This window comes from Eurytemora carolleeae, unplaced genomic scaffold (assembly GCF_000591075.1).
Source record: "Eurytemora carolleeae unplaced genomic scaffold, Eaff_2.0 scaffold9, whole genome shotgun sequence".
In the NCBI taxonomy this organism is placed as follows: Eukaryota; Metazoa; Arthropoda; class Copepoda; order Calanoida; family Temoridae; genus Eurytemora; species Eurytemora carolleeae.
The window spans coordinates 105,569-127,510 of record NW_019396095.1 but is presented as its reverse complement, the minus strand read 5'-3'; the positions used below and the strand labels follow the sequence as shown (position 1 = coordinate 127,510).

General features: G+C 33.3%; 1 protein-coding gene across 3 annotated transcripts; it reads left to right on the top strand.

Annotated features, from left to right (window-relative positions):
- Positions 1-465: 465 nt before the first annotated feature.
- On the top strand, positions 466-20,944 carry LOC111694762 (tubulin polyglutamylase TTLL6). Of its 3 annotated transcripts, none has more exons than XM_023463765.1 (14): positions 466-500; positions 7,998-8,121; positions 9,386-9,521; positions 10,854-11,005; positions 12,546-12,631; positions 13,939-13,999; positions 14,464-14,594; positions 16,415-16,603; positions 17,386-17,443; positions 17,927-18,165; positions 19,181-19,284; positions 19,665-19,759; positions 20,236-20,303; positions 20,369-20,944. In XM_023463765.1, the coding sequence occupies exons 1-14, from the start codon at positions 481-483 to the stop codon at positions 20,448-20,450; spliced, it is 1,545 nt and encodes a 514-aa protein (XP_023319533.1). In that variant the 5' UTR covers positions 466-480; the 3' UTR covers positions 20,451-20,944. The 3 variants fall into 3 exon arrangements, with proteins under 3 accessions (XP_023319533.1, XP_023319535.1, XP_023319534.1); XM_023463767.1 differs by lacking the exon at positions 466-500 and adding an exon at positions 3,163-3,238; XM_023463766.1 differs by lacking the exon at positions 466-500 and adding an exon at positions 6,793-6,917.
- The last annotated feature ends 998 nt before the right edge of the window (positions 20,945-21,942 follow it).

Below are 21,942 nucleotides of genomic sequence, written 5' to 3'. Positions count from 1 at the left end.
TCTACAGTGTAAAGTTTACATTTCATAATGTAAAGTGTACAGTGCACAGTGTTCAAAGTACATTTTACAGTACACAGTGTTAAATATCGAGTTTACAGTTGTTTACAGTGCTAGTGTACAGTTTACCCCCTGTCATTATAACACTGGAAAGCTATAATGTTTTTTCCATCATAATGCTCGGCACCATGCAGTGAATAATGGAAATAATTGCAATATTTGCTCAAATTGGTTCAATCAAAATCTGGGGTATCGGAAGCAGGGCACTGATACTACAATAAAGTTGCCTGCAAATAATAAATCCATATTACCCTCTGAAACCATAGATTTTACTAATCCATGAGGACTGAGCCCCTTTAACTCCCCTTTTTGCTTGAAAAGAAGTGAATTTTTTATGTTATCCTTGTGTGAAATTGAAAGAATTTGTAAAAATGTGAATTCTGCATTTGTGAAATCACTTCCGACGGACAAATTCCGTGAATTATGCTACCAGACGTCTTTAGGTAATAAGCAAGGAACTGTTAGCTTATTTGACTGTTTTCCCTGGGAACTATGGGTAGATATTGACTTCGTCAGATTTGTTAATTTAGAAAATCAGCACTTGTTGATCAGATCCGAGATTATGTAAAATCAGGTTAGTTTGGAAAGAAGATGAACCAGTCCAATGCAATCACACTGCTGCTTGTTAGTCCAGAACTACAGGCTGGTAAAAAAATTGTAATTAGAATTTGTCATCGTAAAAAAAAGACTTGAAAATGTGCCCCAGTATATAGTAATTAGTTTTTGAAGGGGTCGATTAGGTAAGTTTTTGTCATCCGATCCTTCCATTTAACGTAAAACTATGTCGAATATTTGAAAACTAACTAATAATGTTTAAAAAAAAAATCGTGTACTTTCATCTGAACCCCCTTAAATTTTTCTTTTGGGCTTTCTGAAATCCGCAGTGTAGTGTAGTTTAAAACCTATAACTATAAAGATCATGATATGATACAAAACACCACTAGTTAGGATGGACATATTGATTACGCACATGTAACAGCTAAGTTTGTGTGAAAATGTTCCATCTGTTAATTTGTTATGTATATGTGATATTCATGTACACAATAGCTGCAGTACATAATCGAAACAGACAAAACTACTCAGATCTGCAGATTCATTAAACTTAGCTGGACGGACGCAGAGGCACAACTAGGGGGGGGCGGCCGGGCGCGCGCCCTCCCCTAGCACCTGAGAATAACACAGCCAAATCTGCATGCAACAACTTAAAATTTCCTTTTTTTCGACTTCAAACCCTTAAAAAAGCACTTTTGTTTTTGAAAAATTTTCGAAAACAGGGGGGTAAACCCCCCCTTGCAAAAGTCCTAGTTGCGCCTCTGGACGGACGTTGTTTCGATATACAAGCTGAAGAGAGATTTGAAGGTTTAGTTTGGGAAGAACATGAACCAATGAAAATACAATTTACAATTCCACTGCTATTTGTTTCACCAGAACTATATTTTATGTAGAAATTTTCAAGTTGATCATAAACTACCATATTTAGCAGTGTCTGCTCTAGTCATGATTTAATACAAGACTATGGTAGACACCACTAGACAGGATAGATATAATGTTGAGATACATGCTTCCAGGTTTATGTACTAATGTTTATCTGTGAAGGTTAAGTAACTGTGATATTCATGTACACAATATCTACAGTACATAATCTAGACAGACAAACTATATGCATATTGGTATCAGATTTGTAAATTTAGAAAATCAGGATATATATCTGCTTGTGTCATAACGTATGCTTGTTATCAGATATCCAAGATGAAGATTAAGGTTTAGTTCGGGAAGAACATGAACCAGTGAGAATACGATACAATCCCACCGTTACTTGTTTCTTCAGAACTATGCTATGCTAAATAGATTATGACACAGGCAATGGCGTGTACTGCAGCTTGTACAGAATAAAGATAGTTCCAAGATTGATGAATATGTTAAATCTATGGTTCAAGAAACATATGTACATGGTTCCATCTGTGAAGGTTATGTAACTGTGATATTCATGTACACAATATTCACAGTACATAATGTAGACAGACAAAACTAAGTATGTTGCGACTTAATTCCTGTAAAACACTACGAATAAGTAGAATGAATTGTTGATATCGAAGTCGAGGACAAGGTTCAGCTTGAGAAGAACATGAACCAGTGAGAATGCAATTCAATCCCACTGCTACTTGTTCCTCCAGAACTAACGGAATTGAAAGAGATTAAGATAAACTACGAATGAGTTAAAAGATATAAAAACGATAAAAAATGAAGAATTGAAAGTAATCCAAACTGTAAATAGTGGTATACTTAAGAATGGAGATATCAGTTTGAGGAAAACAAAACCCAGTGATGTTAATCTGTTGAATTATCACTGAGATATGTTAATCCTAAACGAATATCCAGTAAAGCAAAAGATAGATAAATCCATGATATTTTTGACTGATCTTGGAGAACTGAAGATGATCAGGATTTGTTGAAGTTATATACTGGTCCTGCTGGTAGACCAGCTTAGGGTTACCGGTCAAACGATACTTAATCACCCCCACCCCCTCTCATCACGGTGGCTACTCCCCCACTTCCTCTCATCACGTTGGCTCCCCCCCGGCATCCCATTAAGGATACTCCCCCCCCCCCCAACACCGGAACAGTGATCAGCAACCAGCTCTACCCTAATGAACGGTCACTGTAGATCTGGGATGGAACCAGAAGATGGGGGGGGGGGGTTGGACGAAGAGAAATTCATGACGTTTTTTTCTTTCATTGCTGGTTTTTTTCTAAAGGATTTAATTTGTAAATTATTTGGTAATAATCCATCCTTCCCTGGGGTCGTGTGAGGACCTACAAAAAATCTTCTTCTTTTAAGTTTAATTATTAATCATAAAGAAATAATTTTAAAGAATTTTTCTTTCTATAACATAAAAAAGTTACAAAATATTGAGGCCCGATAGGTTTATCCACTCTTATTTGTTGGTTTTTATGTATAAAAGGACAAATAAATATCCAAATTATTACAAATATATCTAAAATCTTTATTAAAGAGTCATTTGAAATATTGTTAACAATCCTTTAAAAAATATTTTTAACACGACAACGGAGTATAGAATTTCATAACAAATTGACATTAGTCAGTTGCAATATCAACTTTCGTGAGATTTAACAAATTTAAAAACGATAAATAAAGTCACTGAAGATTGACAAATACAAAGTAATCCATCTTTTTTTTACAATTATTGGAATGTGATTTTCCTTCTTTGTGTCTTCAATATTGACGGAGATATTAAAAATTTGAAAGATTTCGATGTTATAAAATAAATTAGAATCTTGACAGATTTATTAATAACTCCGTCAGTTTTGAATGTAAAGTTATGGTAAACCACATTTTGGAATACCCAAGACTAGTAGTTTTAATTATTAGCTGCTTCAACTGGAATACTACAAAACAAGACGTATAGAAGTCGTCACTTAATTCCCATGTTTATTGGAACACCCTGTAGTTTCTCTTCCTTATCTCGGAGAAGATCAATAGTGTATTAAATATCAAACTTTATATCTGTATTTGACGCAAATCTGACAAAATATTTCAGACCTTAAAACTTTCAAGGAGTTTACAACGTTTTTCTGGTCGGTTGGAGGGATTTAGTTGCACAATCAATTTATATTCAATTCCTTAATATCAGGCACAGTCCCTTTCCATTCAATTCATTTCTATTCAATTCCTTAATATCAAGCACAGTCCCTTTCCATTCAATTCATTTATATTCAATTCCTTAATATCAGGCACAGTCCCTTTCCATTTAATCCATTTATATTCAATTCCTTAATATCAAGCACAGTCCCTTTCCATCCAATCCATTTATATTCAATTCCTTAATATCAAGCACAGTCCCTTTCCATTCAATCCATTTATATTCAATTCCTTAATATCAAGAACATTCTCTTTCCATTTAATCCATTTATATTAAATTCCTTAATATCAAGCACAGTCCCTTTCCATTTAATCCATTTATATTCAATTCCTTAATATCAAGAACATTCTCTTTCCATTTAATCCATTTATATTAAATTCCTTAATATCAAGCACAGTCCCTTTCCATTTAATCCATTTATATTCAATTCCTTAATATTAAGCACAGTCCCTTTCCATTCAATCCATTTATATTCAATTCCTTAATATCAAGAACAATCTCTTTCCATTTAATCCATTTATATTCAATTCCTTAATATCAAGCACAGTCCCTTTCCATCCAATCCATTTATATTCAATTCCTTGATATCAAGCACTGTCCCTTTCCATCCAATCCATTTCTATTCAATTCCTTAATATCAAGCACAGTCCCTTTCCATCCAATCCATTTTAATTATATTCCTTAATATCAAGAATATTCTATTTTCGTTCAATCCATTTTTATTAAATTCCTTAATATCAAGCACAGTTCTTTCCATTTAATCAATTTCTATTCATTTCATTAATATCAAGCACAGTTCTTTCCATTTAATCAATTTATTTTCAATTCATTAACATCAAGCACAGTCTCTTTCCACTAAATTCTTTATTAATCGTAGTCTCTTTTAATCCATCCATATTCATCAAATCCCCTCCTTTAGTAACCATCCATCCTTCATCAAATCCCCTCCTTTAGTAACCATCCATCCTCCATCAAATCCCCTCCTTTAGTAACCATCCCGTCTCCATCCAAACCAGTCCTCACTTGTCCCTCCAATAACAATCCAATTCAATCTTCTCTTGCCCTCCAGTCTCCATCCATCCAGTCCTCATCACTTGTCTCTCCAGTCCACTTTCTGTAATCAGAGCTGAAAACTTTAGAATGGCGGATATCGAGTTCAATGCTTGTTCTCCTCTTGTTATTAATCTCCATATTAATTAACCAATCGGGATTAAGGATATCCCAGTCTAAAGTTTCAGCTCAGGTCCTATATGAATAATAACCTAAAACCTTAAGGAACTTTCTGTGTACTGCATTGTATACATTCCACCCACACAAATAAAATTCCAAGATGAATTAGTGTAAGGAGATTTTTGTTTTCCATATTTCTTGATTAATGTAAATCCTAGTTGTCCTGTTGTATTGCATGACCTTTACTGGTTTCTGGTTCCTGGTTCTACCTCCTCCTCTATATAACACTGTACACTCAGCTATACAGTTGTAAACACTACCCAGATACAAACCTTCTCCTGGAGAATTGTGAAGTGTGTAAACTCATAAATATTCGGCTATTCCAGGGCTGTTTATTCTTGTCAGTCTAATTCTCTCTCTTTAATATAACCTAACTCAACCTTATTGTATATCTATATTACATTTTTCTGTTAATTAACATTGTCTTTTCTGCATGCTTTAAAAAAAAATTCGTGTTTTTTTAGTATTTTTTTAGCTATTTTAACCGTGAATTTCTTTTCCCTATACTATTATTTTTCCTTTCTCTATCTTTACTATTTTTTCTTTCTTTCACATTTTTTTCTGTGTTTCCAATATTTCTAATACCATACATGCATACTATATTGCATATTTCTTTTAATTAACATCACATTTGTTTTTCCTGCATGCTCAAACTAGTTTTTACTTATTTTTTTAAATTTTTTTATTTATTCTTTACAGTGAATTTTCGTTTCCCTTTACTGTTTTTTCCTCCTTCTTTGAAATTTTTCATTTTCTTTTTGGTTTCAGTTTTTTCTTCAAAGTATTCCTACTCTTCTTTAACTTCGCTTGTTGTTTTAATTTTCTTTTTTCCGTCCTTCAGTCATGTTTTCTAGTGTTAATTTCCAATATTTCTGAGTACCAGGCTTTTTAAGCTCATAGTTTCTAGAATCTTATGATTAAGAAAACCTCTTATACTCCACACTCTACACTTAGTATGTTTTTTTTTATAAATTCACATGATGCATTATTATTTACATAAAGAAAAAAGATATTTAGTTCAGTACTCCCCCCCATATCACCCTTCAACGCACTTAAAACTGTTCCCTAGATCATATATTTTATCTGCTTTGAGACTAAACATACAATAAATTAATACGCTGGGTTTTGTTGACGACTTCAAGGACATCAAATGACTCATCATGTAGTAAATGATATGCTCGTAAAGCTGCTTCCAGACCTGTATCAATCCAGGCACCGTTCGCCAGCCATTAATGTCAACACAGACACAAGCTCTTAAGTGATCAATGCCAAACCAATGGGCACAATCTCAGCTCGTATGTTTCAAAGCGGAGACTATGATAACTAATGTGTACTTAGAAATCTATGTTGCATGTTAAGTCAATATACGTTTTTACAAGATTTGCGCAGATATATATCATCGTAGTAAAGCTAATCACAATACGCAGCTAGTCTAATAGCATTACAAGTTCTGCATATTTGAGGATTGGCGCAGTTAGATTTACGGACAATGTACAAAGTAATTTATCTTGGTATGTTCAACTGTATTTATTACAATCATACAACTGCAGAAATGTGCTTCCCCAAAAAAAGTTAGATATGATATTATGGTTTCCATTATTCAGGGTAAAATGTCCATTTTTGAAATTAAATGGAGCTGATATTTTTCCGGATGAAATGGAAATAGGAAAAATTTCCGGTTTACAGAATAAATCCGGAAAAATATCGGTTTGAAATACTTAAATTTGTGGTATTAAGAGTCAGTGGGCTGGAACTCAGGAACTCATTTTCTTTTGTTAAAAGAATTATATATTTTAAATATCAGAGTATATAAAAAGTTTTCCACACATCAATTATGCATAATGTATATTGTGTAGTTCTAGATTTCAGATGAATTGAACTGTGTAGTGTTGTAGTGGTGTATTTAGAGAACTAAAAAGATTGCTTCTCCTTATTATCATCCTACATGAGTTAAATTCAGCACGATAGGTAACCAATTTTCATGTGTTTACCTCCCCCCCTACCTTCTTAAAGCTTATGATTTCTTGTAGTCTTTTTGTTTGTAAAGGTTCTATAATAAAAAAATGATGAAGAATGCATGAAATTACTACAAAAAAATAAAAAAGTATATTCGTCTCTGCAGGATCCAGAAGCGTACATTGAATCTGTTTCCGGGGGAAGCATAATTTTGTTAAATCTTTCCAGATAAGGACTCTGTAACCGTTGGGGCCTGAAAACCATAGACTTTACTGATGTAGGTGGGAGGGGGCTGAGCACACAACACCCCCCCCTTGTGTTGGTATCCCTGTTTATAACTCTGTCATGGTACTAGGTTCAGTATAAAAGCAGTATTCGTAGTATACTAGAGATGAAAAGAAAACGAACAGTATATGCTTTACAAAACTAATAATAATATGCATCAATAGTGAATATGTTTCTATACAAGGATATATATATTATTCATAATTCACAATTTACAGATTAGGGATTTTTCTCCCACATATACTTGAATATTCAATTTACTAGTGTTAATCCAGTCTATAGTCTTCTCCGAAGCTGTGAAGAATGCAAGTTTTTGTAAATAAAGGGAGAAACTATTTTGTAAATAAAGGGAGAAACTATTTTGTAAATAAAGGGAGAAACTATTTTGTAAATAAAGGGAGAAACTATTTTTGTAAATAAAGGGAGAAACTATTTTGTAAATAAAGGGAGAAACTATATTTTACCCAAAATACGAAACAATCTATCCCCCTGAAGCCACTTTGATAGGACAGAGGGAGAAGGTCGACTTTTTGCAATATTACTGGGATAACATTGTGACCTTGTAACACCTCTAGTTTTGATTTTCCCCGCACTTGTGAGTAACGCGAATTTAACCAGTTTCCAGTTAAAATGTAAAATATGTTTGATTTCAATCCTACATGCAGTTTACTTTAGCTTCGTGAAGCTACAAGCCAAATGTACAACAAAAACTGACAACTAGTTTTCCAAATCAATCCTACAAGGAGTAAATGTATTTGAATTTATGATATATTATTATTTTTAACTAAAAATCTGAAATGTTTTTAGGATGGAAGACAGTTTTCTGCTCCGGGTATTTGGACGAGGAAGGTTTAGTTCTCTCATCTTCTCCGTCCTAGTTCTAGGATTAGTTATCACAGCTCTTAATATCTGGCAGCTCTCGTCTTTACAGGTACCTAGAGAATCAATCTCAAAATCTTTCATGCAGTTAATTTTCCCAACAGTTTCCATTCTTCCTTTGTCTTCAATTTTCTTTTGATTAAAGTATATCATCTTAAAGGGAGTGTTCGCGAAAAATGAAAAAGTGTATATGCTTACGGCAAAAAATAATCGTTTTCGATCGCTACTAATCTTATGTCTATCCTTAGCGTCTATAAGGAGACAATTGTTAAAAACGACTTATACTGAATAATGTAGCGTCCATATCCAGAAAGTTGCAATATACGACTCGGATCATAAAAAATCAATTTAATTTCAAACAAATCATTCAGATATTACAACCTATAGTCATCGATTATTTTTCGGCGCATTGATATATAGATAATATTTCATAATATTTTTCATGTGTTTTGTATTAAATGCACTTAAACGCCGAAATAGTTGGCCGCCAGTGTCTGCTCTGGATGCTTTGAATGATTACACGTGGCAGAGACACCTAGCGGAAAAAACGTCGTTTTAATTTGAAAGAAAGACAACATTTGAGAGGATATAAGTGTTTTGCATTTTTTCCTGTAATTATTCATTTTAGAATCTGGAACTCTTGATGTTATGCAATTGAATGAGACGACAGGATAAGAACCCTTGCACGTCATGCTGCTGTGTACTTAACCATAAATTTCATAGAATCTCATCTTTATTTTCCTGGTTGCTTTTCATTACTCTCTGTCAGGGTTTATCAGAAAGTTTTAAATAAGATTTTATCCTGAATACTTTCAATTCAGGGCCCAGGGGTCCATATATTCCATTTTTGATCCCAAATGGGCTCAGTGTTAAAAGCACATCTAGGTGCAACACTTTCTGTGTCATTGGAGTCATTGTAAACTTTGGCAAGATTTTTGTGAACATGTATTACACTTTAGAAATGTGTACTGCATTTGGGGTGTTGAAAGATGTAAATATCAGTAGTCAATTGTGATTTACAGAAAAATAAACACTCCCTAGCAGCACTCTGCACTTTTGCAGATATAGATTTTTTTCTACAACGGTTAATTTTACTGCCCCCTAGGCCCTAATATCAATTTATCATCATTGTATTGAATGGATCTTGTGCTTTTAAAACTTAATTTAGTTTTAGAAACAGTGATTTAAAAGTAATGAATTAAACAGAAGTAAAATTTATTCGATTAAAAAATACTTTATCAGGGTTATGGATTAGAATCTAAGTTTTTACGTTTTCTTCAAGTATTTTATTTTAATGTGACTTCACTGATTTGCAGGCCCAGCACTACCTACAAGAACATGGAACCCCTGAGGGTCAACCTGACCCAGAGAATGGACAAACCTACGTAGTTTATGCTCGTCATCCAGATACAGGATACCTTCAACATGTTTACAATGTTCTGGACAGAGCAGGTGCTGATTAAGTTCACTTTATACAATGATAACTAGAAAAAAACATCGTCATTTCTAAGTCCTACAATTAGGAATATCATTCAGAATTTTCCAATTTAAAAATTTTTATAACTTTGATATTATATGGAAATGGTGTTCAACTTTTTTTAATTTAAATATTATAATCGTAAGATTTTGAACCCCTCTGCTCGAGAATTTCTAATGCACAGTAGGGCAGATAAGTGCCGGGCTAGCATATTAACAATAATTGTTTTAAGAATCATATTTGACAAATTAGGTTCCCTTTATAGAATTCCGCGTTATTTTACAGGGACTCACCTTGCAATTTTTCGTCATCTTTTATTTAAAAAAAAGAGGGGCCTGCTCGATTAACAATGACATCCTTTAAAGCTTTATCTGTTCAAAAATGATGTCGTATTTCAGTCTTAAAAACTATTTTATTCTGTTAATGTTCTTCCATTATATCTGTATAAGAAATGCGCACAAATTTCACAAAGGAAAATAAAAAATAATGGGACCGTTGTGAACCGGACATGCCACTAAATAAATGCACAGTTACTTAGAATTAAGACTACATGTCTCTTTGAGAAGTAGTACAAAAAAATGTCATCAATATTTCTTGTTTATTAACACCGTATTTAATTTTTAAGAAAGTTTAATGTTTGATGCACTTGATTTTCCTGAAATAAACAATGTTTTCAGAGTTAGGCCTCCGATTCAATGTAGTTTTAATTTCGTAGCGCCGATTTGACTTAACAGAAAAACTTTTTTCCCTAAATTGTTTGATATTGATCAGTGATGTTGAAACAAGTAGATACAGGATTGAATAAAGGGATTTCACTAGATATTCTTTCTCTTGGATAGTTTACAATTACATGCACTGATTCACACGTCTCTTTCTTTTTAATTGTTGACAATAATCAATACAGACCAAAAAATCAGCGAAAAAACTAGTTAAAGAAGAAGTAAAAAAAATTGCGGCTTGAAGAGAAACATTTAAAAAACTAAAGTTGTTAATTAAAGGTACTATACGCCATATGAGCATTTCTTTTTTACATTACTAGGCTTTTTGTTTACATTTTAAAACAAATAAGAAAAAAATTTTGCGGATTTTTAAAAAAAAATTCGCGGATTTTCAAGAATTGAATTTTTTTTAAAAGTTAAAAACCTTTAAAACACATTTAAAAATTTTTTTTATCATTCATAAACCTTCCCTGTGGTCACGTGATGTCCCACAAAAATTTGGGCCCGATCGGTTCAGCCGTTTTGACGTTCATTGTATACAAACAAACAGACAGACAAGCCAAAATTTATATATAGATAACGTTGTAGGATACAGGAGAGGCAGTTACAATACAAGCTCTGACTGGGATTTGATGTGGGCTCATGATTACCCTTTTAAGAAGATAAAGGACAAGATGCTTGCAATGAAGAAAGGACAGAGAATAAACAAGTTTCCAGGCTCGGGGTTCATCACTAATAAGGTTAATTATATCCGGGTCTTATTTGAAGCAGACTTTGTTCTGAGTTCTTTTTTATTAAAGCAAGGTCGGGTAAGATCTAGGCCCTTTTTTTAATTATTAAATAACGACAACGAAAAATAAAGTAAAAATTATACGGTTAGCTAATTGGATGGTTAGAACATATTTCTCAAAACAAATTTGTTAATAAATCAATGCTAAAATCGATTATTTCGGTTTCTTTATTATATTGAATTTCTTATTTTCTTTGAATTTATTCGCAGATTTCTTCAAATTCTTCAAATGTCGTCTTTTCAATAATAGTTCTAGAAAATCCGCAGAAAATCTTTGTGAATAATAAGAAACCAGAATAACGAGAAAATAGAAACTAATAATTGAACAAGTTTACTTATTTTCGATGATAAGATTAATTTTTATTTTCTCAAAATGTTCTTAAACATGACGTCTGTAGTTTATTGTAAAATTTTTTCACATTTTATGTCGTCGTAATTTAATAATTAAAAAAAAACTAATTCTGAAAACGTATCCACCCCCAAAGTAGGAGTTTTGGTTGGGTTAGATTAGGATCTTTTAATACTAAATCAGAGTTGGTATAGATCTAGACCTATTTATAGTAAAGCAAGGTTGGTTTAGATCTAGGTCATATTAATAGTGAAGCAAGGTAGGTTTAGATCTAGGTCTTATTAATAGTGAAGCAAGGTAGGTTTAGATCTAGGTCATATTAATAGTAAAGCAAGGTTGGTTCAGATCTAGGTCATATTAATAGTAAAGCAAGGTTGGTTTAGATCTAGGTTTTATTAATAGTAAAGCAAGGTTGGTTTAGATCTAGGTCATATTAATAGTGAAGCAAGGTTGGTTTAGATCAAGGTCTTATTAATAGTAAAGCAAGGTTGGTTTAGATCTAGGTCTTATTAACAGTAAAGCAAGGTTGGTTTAGATCTAGGTCTTATCAATAGTAAAGCAAGGTTGGTTTAGATCTAGGTCCTTTTAATAGTAAAGCAAGGTTGGTTTAGATCTAGGTCCTTTTAATAGTAAAGCATGGTAGGTTCAAATCTAGGACATAAAGCAAGGCTGGTTTGTAGCAAATATTGTGTAGAGCGGATCGTCCCTATCATTTGGGATCAATATATAGCTTGTTGGAAAGCTAGGCTTGTTTCCCTGTGTGGTATTTAGAGCACTGAATTGATAGTTTGTTGGATAGCTACGCTTGTGTCCTTGTGTGGCATTAAAAGCCAGGTGGGTTGTTTCCTGGTTGACTTTGATAGCGGACGGGTTGGACCTGGATAGATACGTGTGTCGAGGTGTTTACTACAGGTTTAGAACTAGGGTTTCCAAATTAACAGGGCAAGGTTAGTTAAAAGGAAAAAATTATTCTGTTAACTCCTGGCTTAAGTCGATTAACTATATTTCGATAATTTTTAATACTTTTAGGGGTACAACGTTTCAAAGCTTGTATTGCATGTATTAAATGGTTAAGTGTTGGAATGATAAGTGATTGAAATTTGATTTAGACCTTATTTTGATTTTTATATAACGTGTTCAGGTAAACCTAGCCACATCTGGAATTAAGAACGTTCCCCCGGCGTTCAGTATTCCTGGAGAGAAGGGTCAACTTCTTAAATATGCTAGGTATACAGATCAAAGAAAGTACAGTGTACAGCATAGGGTCGCCTACAACGGATCAGGCTGAGATGAGAAAGATAAAAATAGGAATAGAAGAATGAAGGATAGGAATAATAGAATGAAGAAGAATGAAGAATGGGAATAGAAGAATAACGAATAGGATTAGAAGAATGAAGGATAAAAATAGAAAAATGAAGGACAGGAATAAAATAATGAAGGATAGGAATAGAGGAATTGAAGGATAGGAATTGAAGAACGACGGATAGGAATAGAAGAATGAAGGATAGGATAAGAATTTAGGATAGGAATAGAAGAATGAAGGATAAGATTAGAAGAATGAAGGATAGGAGAAGAATTTTGGATAGGAGAAGAATTTAGGATTGGAATAGAAGAATGAAGATTATGAATAGAAAAATGCAGGACAGGAATAGAAGAATGAAGGACAGGAATAGAAGAATGAAGGATAGGAATAGAAGAATGAAGGATAAGAATAGAAGAATGAAGATTAGGAATAGAAGATTGAAGGATAGGAATAGAAGATTGAAGGAAAGGAATAAGAAGAATGAAGGATAGGAATAAAAGAATGAAGGGTAGGCATATAATAATGAAGGATAGGAAGAGAAGAGTGGAGAATAGGAATAGAAGAATGAAGGATAGGAATAGAAGAGTGGAGAATAGGAATAGAAGAATGAAGGATAGGAAGAGAAGAATGAAGGATAGAGAGAGAAGAATGTAGGATAGGAATAGAATAATGAAGACTAGGAAGAGAATAATGAAGGATAAGAAGAGAATAGTGAAGGATAGGAAGAGAATAATGAAGGATAGGAAGAGAAGAATGAAGGATGAGAAGAGAAGAATGAAGACTAGGAAGAGAATAATGAAAACTAGGAATAGAAAGATAAAGGATAGGAATAGAACATTGAAGGCTTGGAATAGAAGAGTGAATTGAGGGATTGAAATAGGAGAGTGAAGGATAGGAATATGAGAATGAGAATTAGGAGTAGATGAATATAGGAAAAGAATAGAAGAATGAAGTATAAATTTTCGATGAAAACGTATAGGAGTAGAATAATTTAGGATTGAAATTGATAAAGAGGATAGTAATAGAAGAATAAAGAATAGGATTGAATAAAGAATAGGATTGAATAAAGAATAGGATTGCATAAAAAGCAAACAAACCAATAGAAAAAAAAACACAAGACTGCCTGTTTTATCTCCTATCTGTTTTATCTCCTATCTGTTTTATCTCCTATCTGTTTTATCTCCTATCTGTTTTATCTCCTATCTGTTTTATCTCCTATCTGTTTGTTTAGAAGGTTCCCTGATAAATTGTTTGTGCAGAAAAGTAATAATCATCGAGGAATACAAATACAGGGAGTATTCATTATATTCTCTACATGTACTGTCATTACTGTATAGTTAATGGTTGTGGTTTACCACTGCTTAGTGGAGTTCCTTAACTGTACTGCAATTATATTTATGTATAAGTCACTATTGTAAACTGGTTTAGTTGTGTAGTAAACAATGCATGGCGTGTAATAACGTTGTGCCAGAAGCCGAATTTTATTATAGTTTTTAAAAAAATTGTTTATATAAGTTAGTTGAAGTTGCGTAATGCGTATATAGATTGTGTATGTACTGATTAAAGTTGTGTACTTATTTAAACTCATTAATGATTATAAGTGGATGCTTTATGTGTTATATTGTTATTAGAGTACTGATTTTAGCTACGTACTTCATAATCATTCTAAGTGTATGCTTTATGTGTTATATTGTTATTAGAGTACTGATTTTAGCTATGTACTTCATAATCATTTTAAGTGAATGCTTTTGTGTAGGGATTGTCAGATCTGGACTTAACAACTGAGGGATCATTTGTTCAGGAGTATATATCCAACCCTTTTCTAGTAGATGGATATAAGTTTGATATTGGGATATACACCACTCTCACCTCTATAGATCCACTAAGGTCAGTATCCAGTATCCAGTATCCACCTCTCTTCTTGTAGATGGATATAAGTTTGATATTTGGATATACACCGCTCTTACCTCTATAGATCCACTAAGGTCAGTATCCAGTATCCAGTATCCACCTCTCTTCTAGTAGATGGATTTAAGTTTGATATTGGGATATACGCCACTCTCACCTCTGTAGATCCACTAAGGTCAGTATCCAGTATCCAGCTCTCTTCTAGTAGATGGATATAAGTTTGATATTGGGATATACACCACTCTCACCTCTATAGATCCACTAAGGTCAGTATCCAGTATCCAGTATCCACCTCTCTTCTTGTAGATGGATATAAGTTTGATATTTGGATATACACCACTCTTACCTCTATAGATCCACTAAGGTCAGTATCCGGTATCCAGTATCCACCTCTCTTCTAGTAGATTGATTTAAGTTTGATATTGGGATATACGACACTCTCACCTCTGTAGATCCACTAAGGTCAGTATCCAGTATCTTCTAGTAGATGAATATAACTTTGATATTGGGATATACGCCACTCTCACCTCTATAAATCCACTTAGGTCAGTATCCAGTATCTTCTTGTAGATGGATATAAGTTTGATATTGGGATATACACCACTCTCATCTCTAGATCGCACCACTAGGTAAAGTATCCAGTATCCACCTCTCTTCTAATAGATGGATATAATTGTGATATTGTGATAAACACCACTTTTACCACTATTTTAAACTAGATTTTTGCTCTGAATATTTATCATGAATTATTATTTCTATCCCTTGGTAAAACTATATAAAAATAAAGATAAAAATAGTTAAGGTAATATATGATATATAATGTTAACTGCAGTGGTTAAAAGAAAGGGATAAATTATCCTGCGACAGTAGAGACAGAAATGATTTTATTACAATATATTACAGGCCTCGATTTTTAATTATAGTTTTATTATATATTTTGTTCTCTGTCTTTCTATCTTTCTATATAACCGTCTTTGTACAGGTTGTCCCAATAAACATGGGAATCAAATGACTTATATATCGTCTTTAAATTCCAAGCTGGATTATTTCATAAACATAATTTTGTAGTATTGTAGTTAAACATTTAACACTGAAAACTACTATGCAGTCTCGGGATTTCCAAACTGTGGTCTACCATTTTTCCACCTTCAAAATTGACGGAGATGTTAGGAAATTAAACCAGATTCCAGATTATTAAAAATCAGCAAAACTGTTAAAATTTTTTAAATCTCCGTCAATTTTCATTATACAAAAGTGGTAGAGCACATTTTGGAATTTATAATTAATCTTCATTTAAAAGTGTCCACAGTGGATATTGAGTGATCTAGATTATGAGTATACCACACCAATTAGTTTGAGCAGCTCTGATAAATTCATTATCGCGACGTTCTTAACGACGACTTTAATTCCGCTTTATAAACACGGTGTCCCACGAAATATAACAGACGACTTGAAAGTCGTCTTTGATCTTCGCAAGTAATTATTCATTCGTCAACCTACTTTGCTATGTAAATTGCAACAAGTAAATTGTCCAGACATTTCTGTCTTTTTATGCTTTCAATAGTACCGCCTTCACACCGTCTCTCAACTGTCATGGTTCTTGGGACACCCGGTTTAATAAAAAACTGGAATACATGCCGCCCTAATGTGTCACAGTAAAATGTATAAAAATGTATCCCATTCCCCTGCCCCCTTATCAGATCTAATTGATAAAGTTCAGAAGAAGTTCTAATAAAATCTTTGAACCCAAAATAATTTAAATTTAATTCCAAATTTTCTTAAATTCTGTTTTTTTCTAGGATATATGTTCACCACAGCGATGCTCTGCTAAGGTTCTGTCCGGAGAAATATCATCCGTTCGATGCGAGGAACAAGAACAAGTACGTGGTTCAGGATGATTATCTTCCTTCATGGAAGATTCCATCCTTCTCCAAGTACATGAAGGAACTAGGATTCTCATTCACTGATACTCTCAATACATATATCAGGTGAACCGACTTCAGAGAACTACAGTCGTCGTCGCATATATCAATACAATGAAGACGACTTTTGATTTCAATTTTGATTTATATCAAGCTTTTAAGCAGCAACACATCAACATGGAAACAAAAAAATTGTTTATTAAAAAAGCTTCTTTTTAATTATTTGTAAACTTGTAATTTGAAAAAAGCTTGTTAACAATCAAAACTTGAGCTAAAAAGTCGTTTTCATTGTATTGATATAATCACTGACCACTGCAAAATATTCAAGAATTGTGATAACGACATCAGGCATATTCACTGTAATAAATTTGATGGGTTGATTTCACTTCAAAATATTTTACATTGTGAAATGACAAAATTACATTTTCTTTTATAAAATCTATTTATATATTTTGCTTTTATCCAATAAACGTTAAAACGACTGAACCCATGGTCCAAATAAATTATTTTTTCTAAAAAAAGCCGAATATTACGACTACAAAATTTCTCAATTCATACAAAAAAGTTCGCAATTACTGTGTTTGACGTTTTTGTTCTTTCAGTAGTTCTAACAAACTAATCAGTATAAATAAAAATATCAAGATTTAATAACTTAAATTTTTTACGAATTTTATTTTGACATTTTTTTGGTTGTTTTCAGAATTTTTAATTTTTAAAACAATCCGATGATATTTTAGTGGTTCATTGATTCCGAATCCTAAATTTAAAATTTTTAATCTGCCGATGGCAATTAGTCAATGACTATATAAGAACTTAAAAAACTTGAAATTGAATTCAAGATTTTTCAGAGGTCTGGGTAAAGATCCGGCAAATATGTGGGAAGAAATGTATTCAACTATTGCAGAGGTCAAGTACACATTTTATCATTTTAATACATTTCATGATAATTTGTAAAGCATTCCCTACCCGTGGAATTTTCTTCTTTTATGTAAATGCTTATCAAATTTTACAAAAAATGAAAATTAAAAAGTAAAAGCAAGAAAAAACGAAACTTAGAAATACGATTTTCTCAGCCGTAATTTAAAAATCTTATTTCTAAAGTTTCGTAGGAAATTTTACTTTTATTTTTTTCGGGAGTACTGAAGAATATACATTTTTCTGAACTCAATTATTCCTAATTATTTTTTTTGAAATAATAATTTCAAATCAAATCATATATTTTTCTGCAGTAATAATAAATCTTAACAGTTATTATCAAAACATTAGTACATTGAATACATGAAAACTACTGTACCAGGAGAGCTTTGAGAGCTAAGAGCTCTTTTCACAAAGCTCTCCTGTGGTCTTTCAGATATAAATAACTTTTTAAAGAAGGTTAATTTACTCTAGGTTTACCTAAAGCATGAGGAGATGTTTATCAAGGCTATGTCCCACTACCCGCACAAGGAAGCTTTCTTTGAGATGGTTCGGTTTGATTTTGTCTTGGATGAGAACTTGAACGTGTTCCTGATGGAAGCAAACATGTCTCCGAACCTTTCCTCTGCTCACTTTCCCGCTAATAAACTTCTCTATGAACAAGTTATTCATTCTGTACTCAAACTTGTAGGCGTAGTCCAGGGCTCAATCAGGTAGAGGGTAGTCCAGGGCTCAATCAGATAGAGGGTAGTCCAGGGCTCAATCAGGTAGAGGGTAGTCCAGGGCTCAATCAGATAGAGGGTAGTCCAGGGCTCAATCAGGTAGAGGGTAGTCCATGGATCAATCAGGTAGAGGGTACTCCAGGGCTCAATCAGGTAGAGGATAGTCAAAGGCTCAATCAGATAGACGATAGTCCAGGGGTCAATTAGGTAAATGGTAGTCTGGGGCTCAATCAGGTAAAGGGTAGTCTGGGGCTCAATCAGGTAGAGGAGGTAGTCTAAGACTTTATTAGGTAGAGGGGTATTCTAGGGCTCAATCCGGTAGTGGGTATTCCAGGTAGAACGTAGTCCAGGGCTCAATCAGGTAGAGGAGGTAATCCAGGGCTTAATCAGGTAGAAGGTAGTCCTGGTTTCAATCAGGTAGAGGGTAGTCCAGGGCTTAATCAGGTAGAAGGTAGTCCTGGTTTTTATCAGGTAGAGGGTAGTCCAGGGCTCAATCAGGTAGAGGGTAGTCCAGGGATCAATCAGGTAGAAAGTAGTCCAGATCTCAATCAGGTAGAGGAGGTAGTCCAGGGCTCAATCTTTTTAACAAAGCAAAATAGGCAAATTTCCCTTCACCAGAAATATTAAAATATTATCAAACTAGGGAAATTTATTTCTCAAATCCCTAAATTTCTCTCTGATGGATGTGTACTCCTGTCTGAGAAACAAATTGGATGTCTTCAAACTTTAAATATTTTAATATTTTGCAAAAAAAAACCTTTTCACAATTTGAAATATGCCTTTTCTCCAAGAACAAAGAAAACGTTTTCTTCCATAAGCAGAATTTTCTTAAACAATTGTTTTTAAACGATTAGAATAATTTTTTTGCTTTGCTTTATGCTTTTTAATTTAGATTTTTACATTTATTCAAATATAACTATCTAAGACTACATTTTACAAAATGAAACATCTTTTTTTTGATAAATTCCTCTTAAATTTTTTAAAACTTTAATCTAATTTAATTTAGGTGGGATCTATTGCATCCTGCAGGCAATGCTGCGAATGATATGGTTGTAGCAAACAAAGATGTAATGACTTTTCCAGAACTTTGCTCCAGTCCTCAGTGTCAAGGTAAACCTTGGTTCCAGTCCTAAGTGTCAAGGTAAACCATGGTTCCAGTCCCCAGTGTCAAGGCAAACCTTGATTCCAGTCTTAAGTGTCAAGGTAAACCTTGGTTTAAGTCCTCAGTGTCAAGGTAAACCTTGGTTCCAGTCCTCAGTGTCAAGGTAAACCTTGGTTCCAGTCCTAAGTTTCAAGATAACCTTGGTTCCAGTCCAGTTCCTGTAACCTAGAGAACTATGATCTCTACCTAAAATACTTTATTTTACTAGAAACTAGTTCCTGTAACCTAGAGAACTATGATCTCTACCTAAAATACTTTATTTATCTAGAAACTAGTTCCTGTAACCTAGAGAACTATGATCTCTGCCTAAAATACTTTGTTTATCTAGAAACTAGTTCCTGTAACCTAGAGAACTGTGATCTCTGCTTGAAATGTTTGAAAGAATCTGATTTAGATATGCTTAAAGCAGCCTGGAAAGAGCAGGTAACATTCTAAAGCTACATTTTGAAGGATGAAAGCGTAATACTGTAAATTTTTTAATTAGGAAAGAAATTTCGGCAGACACATCAATGGATCCTTGGTTGTTTCTTTTATTATTAATTGTGAATTTTTCAGGCGTCTTGCTCTCTATGCTTTCTTATTTTGTCCCTTTTTGAACAAAATAAATCATATTTAGATCACTGCCTCTCATGCATTTTTTTTTCATCGGGCATCACCTTGTATCCAGAAGTAGTTATTGTGTAAAATCCAGCATGTTGGGGGCAATTTTTTCATTGGTAAAGTAGTTTCACATGTGGGTTTTTTCGGGGGGGGGGGGGAAGGGAGGGGGAATCCACGACTTCTCGGCCGCCTTAACTGAGCTCTGAAGTCCATTTGCTAAACTTCTGGAAGAGGAAGAGTTTCAGGGAAATTGTTCTCTTATGAAAATAGATATGAAATATAATTCTATTAATATCTAGGTGAATCGACATGCCACCAGAAGAATATTTCCCGTACCACCATCTAGGGTTAACTCCACGCAAGTTAGGTATTATAAAAACATCTTTTTTCACTTTCCTTCTGGAATTTTTTATTGCTTTCTCTTGTTTTCAGAGGAACACTGTCTAAATCTAACTGGAAAATGCAAAGATGGTTCCAAGGAAAATGCAATATGGATATAAACTGGTGCAGTTAGTACACTACTAGTCTGTAGTACACTTTATACCACCTCTATGTACTCTGGATATAAAATGGTGCAGTTAGTACACAACTAGTCTGAAGTACACTTCATACCACCTCTATGTACTCTGGATATAAACTGGTGTAGTTAGTACACTACTAGTCTGTAGTACACTTCATACCACCTCTATGTACTCTGGATATAAACTGGTGTACTTAGTACACCACTAGTCTGTAGTATTCATTATACCACCTCTATGTACTCTGGATATAAACTGGTGCAGTTAGTACACTACTAGTCTGTAGTATTCATTATACCACCTCTGTGTGTACTATGGATATAAACTGGTGTAGTTAGTACACTACTAGTTTGTAGTATTCATTATACCACCTCTGTGTGTACTCTTGATATAAACTGGTGCAGTTAGTACACTACTTGTGTAGAACACTTAATATCACATTTGAGCATTATGCAGTACACATTTACCTAAATAAATTATTTATATGTACTGAGAAGAAACTGCAGCGCGATTGCACCTGACTTTTATGAATTACAAATAAGTGTATTAGAAAAGGCCTCAAATGAAAGTGTTCGGGTAACTAAAAGCATCTACGTATTTTGGTTTGGTGAGAACCGGAAAACAAAGGAATAGGAAGACGATATTATGGCAATACTTGAAGTTTATTTGATGATGTTGTTAAAGTAAATAGTTTTGCTAGACACATTTTAAATTACTAATTTAGTGAAATGGGTCTGTTTACACTGTACAATTGCTATTCTCATGTTCATTGGTCTGTTTAAAGCCGTAACTTGCGTCCAAAATTCTACTTCATATTCCAGAGTTTTCTGGTTATCACTGTACTAAGTCCAATATTATGTTGATGACTTTGCATATGAAGATGTGTTTTCATTAAGGAATTTTTGTTGTTGAAATTGACAAGCCTGGTTTTTTTAATAGTTGTTTTCAAGCAATCGTAAGGTTTTAGATGCCTTATAAGTTAAATGTATTGTATTTTTATATTTCTCCTGAAATCTGATGTGATAATGCCCTGTGAATCTTAACAAGTTTTTTATAAGTAAATGTATATACTTAAGGCCAAAAATGTTTTTCTGAACCTTTACATGAAAGATATTTTTGTGATTTTATACAATATGTTGTGTATTTTCATATAGTTATACATCGCATGCATACTGCATAAATGTGATTACTTATTAAAATTTATATATTTTGTCAAAACTGTGATAGATCATAAATGTTTTTATTAATAAGTATTATTTCTCTTTGTTAAATCTTTACTGTATTTATACTTCGAAGTAAAATGTTTCAACTTATAATTAATAACAATACCTATGACCGAATTTAAAGACTTTGAACCGTGACTTAAATTTAAGCCGAGGCTCAAATATGGTTGGTTCCAATTAAAATTGTATTCGATTTTTCAAGATTTTAGCCGGCGCTCAATTAAAACCGTTTTTTTTGGATTTTTGGCGCGGCTTAAATTCATTA

What these genes read in the sequence shown, in the direction of transcription:
- LOC111694762 (XM_023463765.1), top strand. Translation starts at nt 481, where the DNA reads ATGCTACCAGACGTCTTTAG. An exon ending in GGCAGCTCTCGTCTTTACAG is followed by an intron (nt 8,122 to 9,385) that starts GTACCTAGAGAA and finishes ACTGATTTGCAG; the next exon opens with GCCCAGCACTACCTACAAGA. An exon ending in AAGCAGCCTGGAAAGAGCAG is followed by an intron (nt 19,760 to 20,235) that starts GTAACATTCTAA and finishes ATTAATATCTAG; the next exon opens with GTGAATCGACATGCCACCAG.